Source organism: Astatotilapia calliptera, chromosome 7, assembly GCF_900246225.1.
Source record: "Astatotilapia calliptera chromosome 7, fAstCal1.2, whole genome shotgun sequence".
In the NCBI taxonomy this organism is placed as follows: Eukaryota; Metazoa; Chordata; class Actinopteri; order Cichliformes; family Cichlidae; genus Astatotilapia; species Astatotilapia calliptera.
In genome coordinates this window covers 64,568,484-64,589,039 of record NC_039308.1, presented here as the reverse complement: position 1 = coordinate 64,589,039, position 20,556 = coordinate 64,568,484, and the positions used below count along the sequence as shown (strand labels likewise).

Sequence of the window (20,556 nt, the reverse complement as noted above, 5' to 3'; positions counted from 1 at the left end):
GCATAGTTTCACTGACGTTTAATGGTTCACTGGCACATGTGTTAGACTGAACTATCATCTAAATATCATCTGTTTTTTAATAGTTATTCAACTGTATTCTAAGCACCAGCTGTCTGTTAGAATGTGATTTTTTTTCTCTCTCTGTTGGCAGAGGTATAAAAATGCGCAGGAAAATCTGACGTGCATGGCAAACTTCAGCGACGATATTTAGGGAGGAATAAACACACATCAAACATAAATGAACCATTTGCCTGTCTCCATAATTGAGAGCATTTTCTCTTCTTATGTCAACACTCTCTCTCTCTCTCTCTCTCTCTTTTTTTTTTTTTGCTTTTTCGGTCATGTTATGTTTACCTGTCAAAGGCTTGTTACAAACTATGAAACACATCGTGCAGACTTCTGGATGTTAGAAGAAAACTAATACCGCTCATGAATGAGACTAAAGGCAGGAAGGTGTCCTTTAAAACTAAACATGTTAATAGGACCTCCCTATTTATATCATAGTTTATGATATAGCACGTGTATTTCAGTAATAGCCTGCTGAGGCCACTATACGTGCTGGCCTCATATCAAATGTGAAGGCAGACTGAGTCTATGTTTGACGTTTTTTATATCTAATCTTCCTTTTCAAACATTTAAACAGGTCACGCTGATTACTGAACAAAAACCCAAAGATCAGATGTTAAACAGATTTATTTGCTCTCTCTCCTCCTTAAACATGTTTTTAATGTTAGTTATAATTCAGAATTGGCGACTGAAACACGTAGGACACATAAGAACATCAGGAAATAAAACACCGATAAATATAACCTCAGTAAAAGAAGTCAGCGGGGGTTACTACAGCTGTGTACCGGGGCCTGCGCTTTGTCGGTGGGATTGCTTGCGAGGCGAGCGGGTCTATCCTACGCTTTGCCGTGAGACTGGGCAGACATCTCCGAAATCATCGAAACACTTTTGCAAAGAGGCTGTATCTTGACAAACCGACCAGACACATGAAGATTAAACCACTACATTCTCGGCTAAAAAAATATTAAAACGGTATTTGGTGACACACAAACAGGGTTTTTCAAAGCTCAGTTCTGTTAGCTTCCACATGCCGGTTGTTATGTGCTAGAAACAATGGCCACCAGGCCAAAGCAATGGTTTTGACTCGATCAGCGTTAACCCCGCCCCCTGAGTTTGATGGGTGAGGCTGACAGATAAAATTATTTCATGATGAGAGCCAGGCGCCAGGACTGCCAAAATGAAATAAATAAATATATCATTAAATAATTAATTAAATGTGTCAATAATTAATTAAAATGTGAAATACATAAATAATTAATTAAAATGTGAAATACATAAATAATTAATTAAAATGTGAAATACATAAATAATTAATTAAAATGTGAAATACATAAATAATTAATTAAATGTGTCAATAATTAATTAATTAAATGTGTCAATAATTAATTAATTACATGTGTCATAACTATTTATTTAATTAATTAATTCCAATTTTAATTAATTATTGCCACATTTAATTAATTATTTAATGGTGTATTTAATTAATTCATTATGGCAGTCCTGGCGTTCCATATGCCGCTAGCTAACTGCTCAGCGCGGCAACCGCACAGCAACAACAACACACAGAGCGCCCTCTGACCCCGGAAGGACACACCGTCGCAGCGAGAGGGCGTCACCCGTCACTATGGCAACATAAACAAAACATAACTGTACAAACAGAACCCCGAACAGCCCTGACCCGCTACATAGCCTCCCACCTAAGGGGTCAGTCGTCCCCGACGACCCCATTGCCCCACACAAAGTCCTGCAAATGTCCAGGTGCCTTCTTTTGGCGCACCGGCCGGTCACGACCGGCGGGGGAAAAGTCACTCGGGTCAGAACATGGGGTGCCACCATCATCCCACTTCTGACACCAATGTGGCGAGCTCAGACAAGGAGGAGACGGAGGTGTCGTTTGGTCTTGCTTCCCGTGAGCTAGCCAGGGAGCACAGCCGTTTATTGACATCTGCAGAAGAACACTGCCGCTGGAGGGCGTTCCAAGATGGCCGAGTAAGTACACGCTTACTGCCGAGCTTAGCAAATGTAACCTTATAATACGGTAGCAACACTGTGTCAACTCAGACCTTAGAAGCTTTTACGGTATTTAAGCCAGAAAAGGACTGATTTTGATCAATTAAGAGATAAAATGTCACAGCGTGACAATAAAAGACCCTCGTCTAGCTCCAAGACGAAGCTACTGCTAAAGGCTAATGCTAGCCAAACAACCGGGTCGGTGAACCCACTGCTTGACAACTGCCATGACTATACGGCTCTTTCACTACCTCTCCCAATAACTGAGGACGTAATGGACGAGTTTCCATCTCTACCCGTCTCACCCAGCCAGTCTCCGGCGCCAAAGAAAGCGATGCATTCAAAGGGAGATAGCGTGGATATTGTTGAAACTCTATCAAAACTAATAAACGAAAGAATGGATAACCTTGCACTACAGATTGACGGGATCAGAAAAACTGTGGTCTTTGCATGCGAAGAGATAAACGATGTCAAATGCAGAGTGGGCACATTGGAGCAGAAAATCTCCAAAGAGGAAGAGCGTATGGATAAAAACCAGCAAAGAATCACAGATCTCGAGCGATATTCCAGACGGTGGAACCTCAGGCTGTTTGGTGTCAAAGAAGAACAACAGGAGGATACATGGAAGGTTGCTGTTGAGATTTGTCAGGCTACGTTGCCTGAATGTAAAAACCAACTTTATGACACCATTGACACCGTACATCGGGTCGGCTCCAAACGCCCAAACAACACCAGTCCCAGACCTATTATCATCCAGTTCATCTCCCGCAGAACCAGAGATAGCCTGTGGAAAGCAGCTAAGACATCTCCATTCTTAAAGGAAAACCGGGGCTTGAAGTTTGCTGAGGACCTTTCCAGAGAAGAGAGGGAGCGCCGGAGCAAGTTGTGGCCCATTATCGAGAAGGCTCGCAGAGAAAATAAAAAGGCCTATTACGTCGGATGCCGGGGTTTTGTTAATGGGACAGAAGTTTTCCCGTCTTCAGAATGAGAGGTGAATATGGGGGAAGCTAAGGAATGGAAAAGACCCTACAATGTTGCACAGTTGCTTGGACTTGGTTGGCTGTTTTTCATTGATCCTTCTGGCGTTTTGGATCATTAAGTCTATGCCTCATTTATAGTGTGAGGACACTTTAAGTTTCAGCACCTGAGTTGTATCCTAAAAAATATTTCGTGTATTTCTGCCGAGTTATTTTCATCCTTGCAATGCTCGGTCCCTTAGTGAGGTTTATTTTTTGTTAAGCACACAATATTGGTTCTTTAAATTTCTAGCTGTTTATTTTTTGTTTTCTTAATTGTCATTTTCTATTGTTTCCCTAAATGCCAGGGGGTTGAGACAGATCTGTAAACGTAAAGCCTTATTTTTGTTTGCTAAGAAATATAAAAGTCATTTTTGTTTTTTCCAAGAAAGCCATTCTGTATCTGCTGATGTGAACTTCTGGAAGTCTCAGTGGGGTAACGATGTTTGGTATTCGCATGGCACAGAGAGGTCAGCTGGGGTCACAACTCTCAAAGGTAGCTTCGAAGGTATTGTTCTACATTCAGATTGTGACTCTTTGGTTCATTATATTTGTCTGATAGTAGAACACAATCACTCCATTTTCATAATTGTCAATTTATATGGCTATAATACCAAACCTGAAAATGATAATTTAATTGACTCTTTAGATACAAGGATTAGTTTTTGGCTCTCTAAATATCCCAGTTCAAACTTAATAATTGGAGGAGATTTTAATGTTTCACTAAATGACACTATAGACAGATGGCCACCAGCACAACATTTTAGGAATAATTTGAGATTGGAAACATTTATGGATAAATTTAATGTAACTGATATTTGGAGAGACAAATTTCCTGATGATATATCTTTTACCTGGAGTAACCGTTCTGGTTCAAGGAAATCACGTATTGATTTCTGGTTAATATCAAGTAGTCTATCAAAGGACAGTGTTACGGTCAATATCCTTACAACTCCACTTACGGATCATAGAGCAATATATATTAATCTGCAACTCTTTCCTACTATTGCAATTAATAGATCCTCCTATTGGAAATTAAATAGCTCGCTTCTGAGCCATACAATTGTAAAATCTGAAATTACACGACTGTTAAAGCACTTTATACACAAGGCTAATATTGTGAATTCCTATAGCACAAACTGGGAAATTTTTAAATTTGAGACAAGTAAAATGTTGAGACAGTATGGGGCAAAAATAGCTAAGTCAAGGGCAGCAGAAGAAGAAAATCTAATTGTTCAAATTTCCGCAATATATCAACTCCCACCAGACGAGGTCTCGGAGGAGGATAGATTACATCTTAGGTCCTTTCAATCTAAACTGAATGAGATTTACCACCAGAAAGCTGAAGGAGCTTTCGTTCGTTCAAGAAAAAGATGGATAGAGGAGGGAGAGCAGAATTCTGCTTATTTTTTCCGCTTAGAAAAACAGAGATCTAAAACCAATACTATTCATAAATTGAATATAAATGGTACGGTCAGTGATGATGCAAAAATTATCTCTCAATTTTGTTGTAATTTCTACTCAAAGTTGTATGAATCCAATTATAACGCAAAGGTCGCTACCCAATTTATTGACTCTGTAAACAATGTTGAAATGATTAAAAGTGCTGATAGGCTTTTTTGTGACAGTCCAATTACTGAAAAAGAGATATTGACATCTATTGAATTTCTTAAAAACAACAAATCTCCGGGTACAGATGGGCTGGTGGCTGAATTCTATAAATCATTTTCTTGTCAGCTGGCACCCTTTTTGTTGCAGGTTTATAATGAAAGTATTGAAAGGGGCACTCTTCCTCCCAGCCTTACTCAGAGACTTATTACTTTAATTCCCAAACCTAAGAAGGACCTACTTTTTATAGACAACTGGAGACCAATAAGCCTCCTAAATAATGATTATAAAATATTAGCTCTATTGCTAGCTAGAAGAATTAAATATATTTTGGACGATATTGTAGACGAGACACAGTCTGGTTTTATGACAAACAGACACATCTCCAATAATATTAGACTCGTCTTGGATATTCTGGACTACTCAGCATTAATATCTGATGACTCATTTATCCTTCTCCTGGACTTCTATAAAGCCTTTGACTCAATTGAGCATGAATTTATATTTCTTACACTTCAGAAATTTGGTTTTGGTGATATCTTCTGCAGCTATCAAAACTCTGTATTCCAATGCTAATAGTTCTATTAGAATGAAAAATGGCACTACTTCTCGTTTTAGTCTTAATCGAGGTGTACGCCAAGGTTGCCCGATTAGCCCTTATCTTTTTTTACTTTGCACCCAAATTCTTGCCTCTCATATTTCGAATAGCCCTGTGAAGGGTATAAACATAGCAGACAGAGATTGTCATCAGTCAATTGGCAGATGATACCACAATTTTTCTTAAAAATGCCAGCCAAGTGCCAATTGCTTTACGTGTAATAGAGGATTTCTCAAAAGGGTCTGGATTGGTCCTAAACTTAAATAAATGTCAGTTATTACCTGTCAAAGAGTGTAATGTTCAGAGTATTTGTAATATAACAGTTAAAAATGAAGCAACATATTTAGGTCTGATTATCTGCAAAGATCCAAAAGACAGAATTTTACTAAATTTTCCCCCAATTATTAAAAAATATCAAACCAAATTAAATCAATGGTTGCAGAGAGATTTAAGTTTAAGAGGAAGGGTATTGCTCTCAAAAGCAGAAGGTCTGTCTCGACTGACTTATGCAGCAATTTCTCTGCATGTGGACGGCAAAACTTGTAAGGATATTGACCGAATGCTCTTCAACTTCCTTTGGAAAAACCGGACACATTACATCAGAAAAAGTGTATTGATGAATGACTATGAACACGGTGGTCTCAATGTTTTGGATTTTACTACTCTAAACAATACATTTAAGATTAATTGGGCTAAACATTTTCTTAAAAATCCGGTATCCATTTGGAATTTTATTCCTCACTACATTTTCTCTAAGTTTGGTGGTCTAAGTTTTATCTTAGGTTGTGATTATAATATAGATAAGCTTCCAGAAAAGCTCTCGATGTTTCACAAACAAGTTCTATTAGCTTGGTCCCTTATATATAAACACAACTTTACACCCCATATGTATTCAATTTGGAATAATAGGAACATAGTGTATAAAAATAAATCATTATTTTTTTCTAGGTGGGTTGAGAAACTGATTGTTTTAGTGAATCAGCTGTTTAATCCTAATGGGCAGCTCATGTCCTACTCAGAATTCTTAAACACCTATAAATTTCCAGCCACACCCAAAGAATATGCCATATTATTTGATGCAATACCTACGGGTATTATAATGCTTTTTAAAGGTATTCAACCTTCCATATCATCTGTTTCTCTCCCCAACCCTTTAGATTCACACATAGGAAGAATCTGTCTAACAAACCACAGTAAAAGTAATAAGAATATCCGTGCTTTGTTCCAGACAGAATCTCTAACTATTCCACATGTGGTCTCTTATTGGAATTTCTTTGTCAGTGACATTAACTGGAAAAGAGTATGGTCAATTCCTAACAAGTATCTGGTAACGAATAAAGTGAAGGAAGTCTCATTTAAAATATTGCATAAATTTTATCCTGCTAATCATTACATGACGAAGTTCAAAAGGGACATAAATGTGAGCTGTGGATTTTGTGGAAGCCATCCTGAGACTGCAACACCTCTTCTGGATCTGTTCATACGCTAGAACATTTTGGAAAGACTTCAGTAGATTCATTGCTGGACATCTCTATAATGACTTTACTGTGAAATGGGAAAATGTTGTATTTTGTTTCTTTCGAAGGCAAAAAAAAGGAGATGTTTACTTTATAATAAACTTGTTAGTTATCTTAGCTAAATTTTATTTTCACAAATGCAAATACAGTAACAAAAAACCTAATTTTAAACATTACTATAATGATGTTTTATGTTACATAAAATTGATTAGTGGATCACTTAACAAAAAGGCTATGAAAACTATTACTATTTGTAGTACCGTATTTCCCGGACTACAAAGCGCACCTGAATATTAGCCGCACAAGCTAAAATCAGGGGAAAATCCTGTTTTGTACATACATTAGCCGCACCTGACTAAAAGCCGCAGGTGTTTCAATGTTGACTTATCATATGTAAGAGAATATGCACAAAGGGAATTGTCAGGAAAGAGATGGCTGTTTGGAGACACACCCCTTTTATTAATATTTTGAAAAACAAGTTATGGGTACATATTTGCACATGTAGTACATAACAGTAACCTACAGCACACCAGGAAAATAGATTCGGACTACCTTTTAGGCTCAGGTGCAGTGACACGGCTGTAACAAGAAGAAAAGTCAGTCATTCACCATCTTTCTCTTCTTCCTGCGCTCTAAAACCACCAAAGTCCTCTTCTCCAATGTCGGATACAAACAGGCTCAGGATGGCTTCGTCATCCACTCTCCGCTTCTCTCCTTCGTTATCACTTTCAAAACCAAAGAAATCCTCGTTGTCAGTGTCAGAGTCGAACACCCTCAGAAGGGCCGTGGCGGTGTCCTCCTCTCCATCATGCAGCAGTCCAGCCCTTCAAAATCCGTTGGTGATCGTGGATGTTTTCGCACTTTTCCACGCTGTCAGAATCCACCGGTGGAGTTGGGCATAACTTGCTTTTCGCAAGTTTATCGCTGCTCGTCATCCATGCCTCCCGCTGAATGCGTAGCGCTACTTTGAAGTTTGTTTTTCGCGCTACTTCGTACGGCACTACGTTGCCTGGCGGACGGACATGTGACTAACATACCACTCTTGAACCCCGATCCTTCCGCCAGGCAACGTAGTGCCGTACAACAGCGGAACAAACAAAACAAATCGTCTTACGATATCACAAAAATCATGGAAAATCCATAGAAAAGCCGCACCTGACTAAAAGCCGCAGGGTTCAAAGCTTGTGCAAAAAGTAGCGGCTTATAGCCCGACAATTACGGTAATTACAAATTATTTGAATGTTTGTAATTCTTTGTATTACACCCCCTGGCATATGTTAATTTTGTTCTGATTGTATACATGTTCTGTATACTGTTTCTTAATAAAGTTTAATATTTTGAAAAAAAAAAAAAAAAAAAGAACACTGCCGCTAGCTAACTGCTCAGCGCGGCAACCGCACAGCATTTTTTTTTTTTTCTCCAAAATCTTTATTTAAACATCAGTACAATACAAAATGGAATTAAGCAGTATTACAATAATGGTGATGTACTTACAGAAGAATTGTATGCATAGATAAACAAATACAAGAACAGCATTCAAAAACAGCAATAGAAACATGCTAGGGGGAAAGTAACTAATCAAGCCAAAGAACAAAGTGATTGAAAGATCTTGATTTTTTCACAAACACCAATAGTTTTTATAGCTTTTGGGTTAGTGGAGTTCTTAATAGAGTTAAGATACTGTACAAGTTCAAAGGAGAATACATAGAAAGAGGGATGTCTTCCTAAATATTTGGACTTGTGAATATGAAATTTAGCCATTAAAAGTAACAAGTTAATCATATATCTGTTATCAAAATTGAATTGTTTTTGATTTTTGTGCAGACCAAACAAAACATATTTCCAAAACAGTACAAATCCTTTAAATATATTTTCTGAAATAAAAACACATAAGCTCTGCCAAAAATCTTGTACAAGGTTACAAAACCAAAAAAGATGTATAGTAGATTCCTTGGAAGTTTTACAAAAGCTACAGCTTGTATCAATGTCTAATTTGAATTTGCTTTGAAGATAATCTTTAGAAGGATAAATTCTGTGTATTAATTTATAAGAAATATCTTTAATTTTGTTGGTAATTAAAAACTGATTAGGGAGTTTCCAAACTTCGTTCCACATAATACCATCTGACAGCCGGTTCCAGAAAAAAATAACATATGGTAGCGTGGTTATGGTACTCTGAAATAAAGCTCTAATCGATTTATTGTTGTTTTTAGATTGCTTAGAAAAGCAAATCTTGCCAACAAAAGTTTGTATGGGAGATGTCAACGGCCTGTGGAATGAAGTGATATTAGGTTGATTCTTAAACAGCATACAAACCCCTGATGGTATTGAGCCAAATACTTTGGTATAATCATGACGATTTATAGCTAAATTGAAGTGTAAACAAAATTCTTCATAGGAGAAAAGCATACCATTTGAGTCAAATAATTGGTTGACTAAAACAATGTCATTCCTAAACCAACTATCTAAGAAGAGAGATTTTCTTTTAAATAAAACATCCTTATTATTCCAGATATAATAACTGTGTGGACTAAAGTTATGCTTGTAAATAAGGGTCCAAGCTAAAAAAGCTTGACGATGAAAAGCAGAGATCTTTAACGGGATTTTATCAATATCAAAATTACAAGTAAGGAAAAATTCAGTGCCACCTAACTTAGAAAACATGAACACAGGTATAGCATTCCAAATGGAAGTAGGATTAGTAATTAGATTCTTCAACCAATTTATTTTGAATGTGTTATTTAAAGTGTTAAAATCTAACACATTAAGTCCTCCGTTGACATAGGAGTTCATAAGAACTGTTTTTTTAATGTAGTGTGTCCTATTTTTCCAGATAAAGTTGAAAATTAACTTATCAACCTCTTTTATAAGCTTTTTATCAAGGTGCAATGCCAATGCAGCGTATGTAAGACGAGAGATGCCTTCTGCTTTAGTTATTAATACTCTGCCTTTTAACGACAAATCTCTTAAGAGCCACTGATTAAATCTGTGTTTGAGTTTCTCTAGAATAGGATAAAAATTTTGAGTTATTCTACTTTCCTGGTTCTTGGTTATTATGACACCTAAATAACGAACTTCTTGTTTAAGTGGAATGTTACACAAAGCTGTTTTCGAGCAGTCTTTTATCGCCATAAGTTCACATTTAGGAATATTCAAGTATAATCCAGAAGCTTTGGAAAATATAGAGATTGAGTCAATAGCAATAGAGATTTGATGTTCATCTTTTAGGAATAATGTAGTGTCATCCGCTAACTGTGTTATGAGTAAATCTTTGCCAATTAGCGATATACCTTTTACATTGCTTGATTTCATATGGTTAGACAATAGTTGGGCAATTAACAAAAACAGGTATGGAGAAATGGGACAGCCTTGTCTTATCCCTCTTTGTATGTTAAATCTGGGTGAAGTACCGTTTGTTAATTTAATACTGCTGTTACTGTTATGGTATAATGTTTTAATCGCTGTAGAGAAGTAAGAGCCAAAACCATACTTATCCAGAGCTTGAAATATAAATTCATGCTCCACCGTATCGAAGGCCTTGTAGAAGTCTAAAAATAATATGAAACCATTGCAATCTATGAGGTCAGAATAATCCAGAACATCTAAAACCAATCTGATATTGTTAGTTATGTGTCTTTTGGGCATAAAGCCAGATTGTGTTTCATCAATAACAGAGTCAAGAACCATCTTAAGTCTGTTAGCTATAATTAGAGCAAATACTTTATAGTCATTATTTAGCAAGCTAATCGGTCTCCAATTATCAATCATTAATAGGTCCTTATTAGGCTTCGGGATCAATGTAGTCAAACCTTGATTCATCGTAGTGGGAAGCTGTTGGTTTCCTATGCTTTCTGCAAATACCTCAAGAAGAAAGGGAGACAACTCTTCAGAGAAAGTTTTATATAATTCAGCAGTAAGACCATCCGTACCTGGAGATTTATTATTTTTCAATAGCCCAATTGCAACTTTGACTTCTTCTAATGAGATGGGTTGATCACATAATATAGATTCTTCTTGGCTGATAGATTTAACATTCAGCGATCCTAAGAGATGATTTGCATCTTCCTGAGAAAATGTAGAACTATAAAGTTCCTTATAGAAATGACTACAATATTTAGAGATTAATCTGTAATCCTCTGTTATAACTCCATTTATCATTAATTTGCTAATATTATTTATACGTGAGTGTTTCTTTTCTAAACTGAAGAAGTAATGGGAGTTACGCTCACCTTCTTCAAGCCATTTAGATCTTGATCTGATAAAAGCGCCTTTTGCTTTGTCTGTGTATAAACGATCTAATTTATCTTGTAATTTAGCAAGGTTCATTTTATCCTCTTCAGTTAAAGTGTCAATTCGTTTATTAGATAACTGTGTGATTTGAGAAATTATATTTTCTTCCTCCAATCTTTTGGATTTTGCATTAAGGCTGCCAATCTTTCTTAAATATTTGCCAATTTCAAATTTTAATAATTCCCAGTTATTACCATATTTTAAATCTTCTTGAGCTATAGACCAAAAGTTTGAGATCAGTTCTTTAAGATCCTTTTTCACATAGTCTTTTTGTAATAATGAGCTGTTGAGTTTCCAGTATGTAAATTTAACAACAGAAGAATTAGGTAGAGAAGTTAGATTTATTTTAATATATATGGCTTTATGATCTGTTGCTGGAGAAGGCCAAGCACCTACATCTATGCTATTGCTGTCAAAGCTCTCTGAGACTAACCAAAAGTCTATCCTTGAATGTCTCGAGTTAGAATTGTTGCACCAAGTAAACATTTTGGACTGAGGAAATTTGAATCTCCAAATGTCTGTAAGTTTCAGGCGTACCATAACAGCCTTCAATGTGGTATTAATTCTTTTCGAATGTCCTGGAGGAAATTTATCTAATTCAGCATCCATAATACAGTTAAAGTCTCCACCTAGTAATAATTTTGCATTTGGAAATTTATTTAACCAGCTAGATATTTTTTTTTCAATCGTCAAAAATAAATGATCATTTTCTAGCTTCGTGTTAAACCCATATATGTTAGTAACAATTAAGACTAAATCATTATATCTTATGACTTGACATATGTAATGGCCTGCAGAATCACATTCTGTATGTAAAACATCCCCATTATATCTGTTTTTTAGGATTGATACCCCAGCTGATCGTTCAGTTCCATGAGATAACCAAATAGAATTTCCCCATTGAGATCGCCAAAAACTAACATCGTCGATAGTAGAGTGAGATTCTTGCAAAAACACAAAGTCAGATTTAAGTTGCTTTGCATAAAGAAAAGTGGCTTTACGTTTTAAGTTGTTACGAAGACCCCTAGCATTAATAGAAACAAAAAACAAAGAACACAAGTTGACAAAGAAAAGATATGTATTAAAAAGTAAATCGAAGATAAACTTTTTAACCTAACACTGAGATCAGCACTAGAATATGAGAATGTTCACAGTATAGAGTAAATATATATAAAAAAAAAACTTTAGACGCCTAATAAAAGCATAACAAAAAAGGTTTTACCTATTTAACAGTAATTTGGCTTTTTGCTAACACCAAAGAGCAATTTAGACAGCCAACTATTAATATCTACAAATATCAGGCACATCAATATAAAGAACACCTTGTAAACAAACCTGAGAAGAACTAAGGGTCAGGGAATATTGAAGAGTTTATGTGTGAACTTCAGCACCATTTACAAAGCCTCGACCTCCAATAAAGTAAGCAGACTTCCCTTCTTCACGTGCTTTCTTTATAATGGGCCACAGCTTCAGTCTGTTTTCTTTGTCCTCTCTCGTCAGGTCTTCAGTAAACCTCAGATGATTATTTTGAAGGAAAGTATTATTCTTGGCAGCTTTCCACACCGCATCACGAATTCTTCTTGAGATGAACCGGATGATGATCCCTCTGGGTCTCGGGTCATTTTGTTTTGGTTTCCCCACTCGATGAGCGATGTCTAAGACCTCTGAAAACTTTTCCTTCTCCGCAGGTAGAACCGTTTGGCATATCCCAATCGCCTTTGCGCGCACATCTTCCTTCTCCAACTCCGGTACCCCATACAGTCTCAGATTCCAACGGCGGTTGTAGCGTTCAACTTCAGAGATGCGTTCGTCACATTTCTGTGTAAGCGTTTCGTTTTTCTCAACCCTTTTCTCAATGACCATAATCTTATCACTTATGTCCTTTAAGTCCGTACGAACTGTTCCTACCATTTCTTCAATTGCGTCACTTCTGGTGTTGATCAGATTAATCAAAGTGTTGACCGCATCAGCTTTCAGGGAATCGTCATCAGAGTGACTGGTAGACAGTGTTGGTTTTTTAGCCACTGGAGGCTTGGAAGGCGTAACTGGTAGGGGTGGAAATTCTTCTTCAACCATCTGCTGACACTCCATTTCTCTTATGTAGCTATGGTCGCTAGCTAGCATGCTAGTTGCATGTGGTTTGCCCGAGTTACTCAGCCTTTTCTGAGCAGATTTCGACATGTTGTTGTTGCAGAATTTGGTTTCAGGTTTAGCAGGTTTAGTGTGTTGATCTTCAAAAAAGTCTTGAAAGTTACAAAGACGTCAAATAAGCGTTGTAAAAATGCTTTATATCTTTCTAGTGCTGAGAGCTCGAAAAGACACTCCTCATCACGCCGCCATCTTGCTCGGCCCCTCGGCAACCGCACAGCAACAACAACAACACACAGAGCGCCCTCTGACCCCGGAAGGACACACCGTCGCAGCGAGAGGGCGTCACCCGTCACTATGGCAACATAAACAAAACATAACTGTACAAACAGAACCCCGAACAGCCCTGACCCGCTACAATATGCTGCTGAGAATATAGTCCAGAAGAAGCGTATAGTATAGCTTTTATTTTGGAAAGAGCCATTTCTCTGTAATAAACTCTCTTTTCCAAAGATTTTTTTTTTTATTAGTAATATAAACATACAAACAAAATGCACCATATATTACAGATTCAGAGAATAAACATTTCTTACATATTAGCAACTTTCATATATAGTGAAAATAAAATATAAAGATGGGGTCACATAAATTAACAGATTATTAACTCACTAAATCAAAATCTTCTACAAAGGAAACAAAAAAAGCAGCCTTTTTCTTTTTAACTAAAGTCAAAGATTTAACCAACAGGTTTAGTCTTTTCCAAAGATGAGTGATTCCTCAATCAGATACAGGTGTTACCGCGCCAGATCCGCGGCCCCGAACCGTAGTAAGGAAACCTCTGGCAGTTACTTGAAGGTTCCGTAACTGACTCGTAGCCGGCAACAGCTTACTATACAGGTCAACTTCGCTAGCAAAAAGATCGAAGGAGGAGTAGGAAATTGCTTCACCGAACTTTATTTCTTCTCTAAGGCACGAACACCGCGTACAGTGGGCTGAAACAGTTTACTCACAGCGAGCATCGCCGACACAACTCTGGCTGTCGAGGGAGTTATTATATTCCTTTTATTTATTTTCTTTTCGTCTCTTCTGTAGCTAACCGTTACTTTTTTCCCTTCTCCGCTCTCTCTCTTCACACACACACTAGGCAGTCCCGCTACACACATCCCGAATAAATTTCCCATCAGGCTTCATCCTTAAAGGGCCATGCCTGTAACACAGGGCTCGCAAAATCGCTAGCCCGCTAGCTAACTGCTCAGCGCGGCAACCGCACAGCAACAACAACAACAACAAGAACAGCACACAGGGCGCCCTCTGACCCCGGAAGGACACATCGTCGCAGCGAGAGGGCGTCACCCGTCACTATGGCAACATAAACAAAACATAACTGTACAAACAGAACCCCGAACAGTCCTGACCCGCTACAATATGCTGCTGAGAATATAGCCCAGAAGAAGCGTATAGTATAGCTTTTATTTTGGAAAGAGCCATTTCTCTGTAATAAACTCTCTTTTCCAAAGATGAGTGATTGTCACTACCTGATCGGTACCCCGCATGCGCAAATCTTCCTCTCTTTGCCAATATTGCGACATTCAATATATTTGAATGATGCGGTTAGCGCCCAGTTAGCTCCTAGCATTTCTCAACAGCTCTGCCTTCTTTTCGACTGCCCGGGACATTTAAACAATGGATAATCCGTATACAAAGATATTCATGCTTTTCTCCTCAACAGAGAGCGTCCCCCGATTGAGCAACAGCGCCGTAATATAAGAAGAATGGCGCCTAATTACAGAGTTAATAATGCAGACTTTGTAATATCTCACGTGTAGATTCATCAGCCAGATGAAGTGTTTACTGACAATTGACAGTGATAGCGTACATCATCATCACTATTCCAACAATCCTCTCCTCACAGACAAGCATAAACACACTCGACTATCGCTAAATCAAATTTAACACACGTTTGTAATGACGCTAATTCAGTTTATAATAGGGTTTATTCGCTCCGTCAGCAGGTGGCGGTATCCTCGTACACTGGGGAATAAACTGCCATTAAACGAACAGAAGAAGAAGAAAACATCTGCACATGCGCGGTACGGATCGGGTAGACCCGATTTGTACGGTCAGACTTTACACATGCGCAGTAAGGATCGGAGAGTCCTGATCCGTAACTTTCTTTTTATTTTTCGTTTTTGTCTTCATTGTACTGAAATGCTTCATTATTGCAAACATTTTAAGATATACTTGTTATTCTTAACATCTTAACAGATACTCTGACCCATAACTATCGTAAAACGCTACGACCGGAAGTAGAAACCTTTCGCGCATGCGGGGTACGGATCGGGTTTCCGGTACGGATCGGGTAGTGACAGTAGTGACAGTGATTCCTCAATCAGATACAGGGCTTGCAATATCGCTAGCCCGTCGTCCCGGGGCTAGCGATTTTTCCAGTCGGGCTACCAAAATCTATCTCTGCCCTGCCCGTCGGGCAACATATGAGAGGTTGATCGCGCAGAGAATCGCTGACCGTTATGTGTGTGTGTGTGTGTGTGTGTGTGTGTGTGTGTGTAAAAGCAGCAGGATATATATTTTAGTTCTGCTGAGCCAAATAAGACAGGTCAGGGTGAAGAAGTGACAGCCAAAGAAAAACTTACCACAAAACGGAAAAGTTATGACAAATCAGACTATAAGGCAAAAAGAAAGTGCAGCTTTATGGTTTCATGGACAAAAGAATTTCTGTGGCTGCAATAGGTGCACATAAGTGGTCCGCAGGTGCGCATTCGCTGTCAAAAAAAAAAAAAACACGCACAAGATAAGAAGTTGCAACGCGTGTTTGCGTACATAAGATTTTCTGGAGGAGGACAGACATTTGTTTAAAACTCTTAAAGATGTCGAAGAAGCTCCTTTAAGCAATTACTTTGGTGTTCCTCCACTCCAAAGAAATGTCAGAAGGAGTCCGAACCACAAAAGAAGCATGTATTCTCGGAAAAGTGGTTGCAGGAGGTGAGCTGGCTTCAAACAAATGATGAACGCACAGAGATGTGGTGCGGAATGTGCCGTGAAAATCCCACTCTAGCGGACAAAAACAGTGCTTTTTATATGGACGCAAACGCGCGTTGCAACTTCTTATCTAGTGCGTCTTTTATGTTGACAGCGAATGCGCACATGCGGACCATTTTTATACAATGTTGTAATTTGTTTTTCAACAATTTTTTTGATTAATGTTTTGTTTCCTTTACAATTTTATACTTTAATGTATAATATTGTAAAGGAAACAAAACAGGAAACAAAACATCAATCAAAAAATTGCTCTCTTTTTTATTCGGGCTACTTACATTTATTTTGGGCTACCAAAAACTGAAGAGTCCCTGCCCGAAGGGCTACCAGGGATTTTGAAATTTTGAGAGCCCTGAGATATATTTATTTTTTTAATTACTTTTGTTTCAGCAACATTAAATTTAAAAACTGTACTTTTGAGCTAAAATATATATTTATAATTTTAATAAATGACAAATTAAAAAGGCATGAACATTTTTTTTGTATTGAAAAAATATCGAATCGTGACACCAAAGTATCGAACCGAACCGTGAATTTTGTGTATCGTTGCACCCCTACTGGTTTTATTTAGTTGTATTTATCTGCGACACCTTAAAGGCCGGTCCGTGAAAATATTGTCGGGCATAAACCGGTCCGTGGCACAAAAAAGGTTGGGGACTGCTGGTTTAAAGGTTGCAATCTACATCTATTGTCATTTTTAAAAATATTCTGATGCAGTGAAGTAAAAATACAGCTGAATAATATGCAACATTTGTTCAATTAAACTGGGATTAAGCTCCTGTTTAAACTTTTTATTTTCAGTTTTTATAGGGTTGTCAGTTGACCATTTTGTTTTATAAATTGATCACTTATAAGGTCATGGCTGTGATAAGCCGATGTGCTGTTAACCTTTTCTGTGATTTCAGTTATACAAACAGTAAATAATGTGGATATTTTAAGTCTGATGTTTTTGTTTTCCACTTTCTTTTCAGGGTTTTTTCAAACCTATGAGTTATGTAATAAAAACACATGGTAGAGTTTGTGGGTAAGTAAAAAAAAAAAAATCAGCATCTACTGAAATTACTATTGTGGAAAAATAGCAAACTGAACATTTGCAAAGAGATCAGTACACCTGGATTATTATTTTATAACAGCATTGACACAGAAACTAATAATAGCTGGTGCTACTGCATTTGCTTTCTATGTAATTCTAGGAGTTTTCCTCCCACAGAAACAGAGACACCTGCTGATAAAGGATGCACAAAAATGGACTCATTACCTTGGATTTAGATTAATAGCTGTTTATCTTTTATTTCTGTGCACACACCATTTGCACAGGAAAGTTTATATTACATCGCAATAGTACACCAAGGTTGAAAAAGTAGATACAATGATTATCTGAACATTTTCATTTTTCTGCATTCTGAAATGACACGAATACTTTACTTAGCATCAAAGGTTTTTGTTTGTTTTGGCTGGTATCTCACTCATATTCTATACATCGGCATATTTCAGGTATTATTTGGGGCGCAGACCAGTCGTGATAATAGCAGATCCTGATATGCTCAGACAGTTGATGGTCAAGGACTTCAGTAGCTTCCCTAATAGAATGGTGAGGACATTAGACGGAGCGTTTAGATGCACGATGTGTGATCAGCAATTATTTCCACACGAACTTACTTCATGGGCTGTAATGGATTTTTGCGTTTGTGCTCTTGTCTCATTTTTGCAGGCTTTTCGCTTTGCCACCAAGCCCATGACTGACTGTCTACTCATGCTGAGGAATGAACAATGGAAGCGAGTACGGAGCATCTTGACCCCATCCTTCAGCTCTGCCAAACTGAAAGAAGTGAGACATTAACATTTCTATTACTTGTTAGAAAATGCATTGCAAAGTATTTGAATTTTCTATTTTGTGATGTAATGACTCACTAAAGGGTTTTGGCAGGACTGGTTTGAGTCTCTCATGATTAATCTTTTTGAGTATAGATGGTTCCTTTCATCAACATAGCCATCGATGCCCTGATGAAGAATTTAAACGGCCACGCTGAGTCAGCACAGGCCTTTGACATCCACAAGTAAGTACAAAAACAATAAAAAAACAAATACTGAAAGAATCATTTTTATTTTAAATTTTCAATCTTCTCTTTAATTAATTTTTGGTATATGTTTTCCTGCAGGTGCTTTGGCTACTTTACCATGGATGTTATTGCCAGTGTGGCATTTGCAACTCAGGTGGACTCGCAGAACAACCCAGACGACCCGTTTGTCCACCATGCTCAGATGTTCTTCAATTTTTCCTTCTTCAGGCCCATTTTGTTATTTTTCAGTTAGTCATCAATATTACTTCATTATTACTTGAATTTAAGATATTTATTTAGGACATTAAAAGAGGAAGATAAATATATTTAGGAATGTGAAAAATTGTACATCGTTTTAGACCAATCCTAAAAAGAAGTTTTTGGAATTGTAATTAATTTTAATCATTTCTAAGTAATTAGAAGATTTATAGAGGAAGACAAGATATATTAATTAATGCATTGTTTAGAAATGTTGTTTAGATTTCAACATTACCACAGTGTTATCGGGAATTCTTAATGCAAAGTTTTTTTATGGCATTTCATAATTCATAATTACATCTGCGAATTTGTGTCTTAATGTCTTCAGTGGCTTTTCCTTTCCTTGCCGCTCCCATGGCAAAACTTCTCCCCAATGAAAGACGAGATAAGATGAATAATTTCTTCATTAACAGCATTCAGAAGATCATCAAACAGCGAGAGGAGCAGCCTCCTGAGGAGGTGAATCTCAGACAGTTAACACAGTCACTCTGTGTCTAAAACGAGCCGTCTCCCTTCATCATTTGTTTGAAATAAATATTTACCGTTTTCTTTTGTTTCTTTTTACATGTAGAGGCGTAGAGACTTCCTTCAGCTGATGTTAGATGCTCGAACCACCAAAGAGATTGTGTCGTTGGACCACTTTGACACATCAAATGACCCCGAGGAGATCGAACACAGGAACCAGGAGACCCAGCCTTCAGGCAAAGTTCAGGAAAATGACCCTCCTCATTCACAGGAGCCGTCTGTCAGGCGTCCACAGAAAAAGATGATGACTGAGGATGAGATTGTTGGTCAGGCTTTCGTCTTCCTCCTGGCAGGCTATGAAACCAGTAGCAACACTCTGGCGTTCACCTGCTACCTCTTGGCCCTCCACCCTGATTGTCAACTCAGAGTACAGAAAGAGGTGGATGACTTCTACACTAGACATGTGAGTGTTTTACGTTGTGGTGCTTTGCTTTGTTTTGGTTTTCTTTGCATGTTGCATGTTATTATGGACAGTTATCGATTATATTCATGCTACTGTTGTTGAAGGAATCACCTGATTACACAAATGTCCAGGAGCTGAAGTATTTGGACATGGTTGTATGTGAAGCATTACGCCTCTACCCTCCTGGATTCAGGTAAAGAAGGATGTTAAGTGGAAACAGGGTGGTATTTTTTTTATAGCACTTTGGAGGATAGGCCATATTTAATCATACATGTATACCATACAACGAGGAGATAAAATGTACATGTCACTGCTTCTCTTGGACTGCTTTGCAAGAGTAGGTTGGGCCCATTGGGGAAGGGAGAATGGTGCCATGGCCCACCAAACGCTGACCGCCAGATTTAAGGTGGTGATGCAGATGTTAAAAAAAGAAACGATGCAGATATTATTTGGAATCTTGCAGCTTCAGCTGTTACAGGGATTAAATGTTTGTTAACTGTTGTTACATGTAGCCTAAAAGTAATGTAACAAGTTGCAATCCACTTAAAACTTTAGCTGTCTTTCTTTTACACTGTTGCACATGTACACACTGAAATGTGAAGTAATTTTGGCAATCTAAATAAATGAACCACTGCTGATCTACTGGGATCTTTGTGCACCATTCCTGGGGTTTAATGATACTATAAAGAAACGATATCCAGTTAGCAGCAGTTCTCTGGGTAAAAATGTTGATGCCAGAAGTCTGAGGAGAATATCCAGGCTGCTTTGAGCTGATAGAAGGAAAGAGTAATTCAAATAACCGCTCACTACAGTTGAGGTATGCATCTCTGACTGCACAGAACATTGAATCTCGAAGCAGGCAGTTTCACAGGAGGAGATATTTGAGTTGCCTCTCCTGTAACCTAAGAACAGGGAAGTGAGGCTGAAGGTCACATGGGCTCACCAAAATGACAGAAGATTAGAAAAATATTGCCTGCTCTCACCAGTTGGACATTTGGATGGTGTTGTATTTCTTGCACAGCATTAAAGCATGCAGTCATCCTGCCTTGTATCAACAGTTCAG

The 20,556-nt window shown here is 37.8% G+C and overlaps 1 protein-coding gene across 3 annotated transcripts in view; it reads left to right on the top strand.

Annotated features, from left to right (window-relative positions):
- The window catches only part of LOC113027103 (thromboxane-A synthase-like), a 32,960-nt gene that overhangs the window by 6,406 nt on the left and 5,998 nt on the right, over positions 1–20,556 (top strand). For all 3 annotated transcript variants that reach the window (XR_003272985.1, XR_003272984.1, XM_026176591.1), the window contains exons 4-11: positions 17,219–17,271; positions 17,742–17,838; positions 17,959–18,075; positions 18,216–18,304; positions 18,407–18,555; positions 18,894–19,024; positions 19,137–19,493; positions 19,598–19,686. Coding sequence is in view for 1 of the 3 variants with exons in the window: in XM_026176591.1 (XP_026032376.1) it covers positions 17,219–17,271; positions 17,742–17,838; positions 17,959–18,075; positions 18,216–18,304; positions 18,407–18,555; positions 18,894–19,024; positions 19,137–19,493; positions 19,598–19,686 (1,082 nt within the window). In the remaining 2 variants the exon portion in view is untranslated. The remainder of the gene's footprint in view (positions 1–17,218; positions 17,272–17,741; positions 17,839–17,958; positions 18,076–18,215; positions 18,305–18,406; positions 18,556–18,893; positions 19,025–19,136; positions 19,494–19,597; positions 19,687–20,556) is intronic.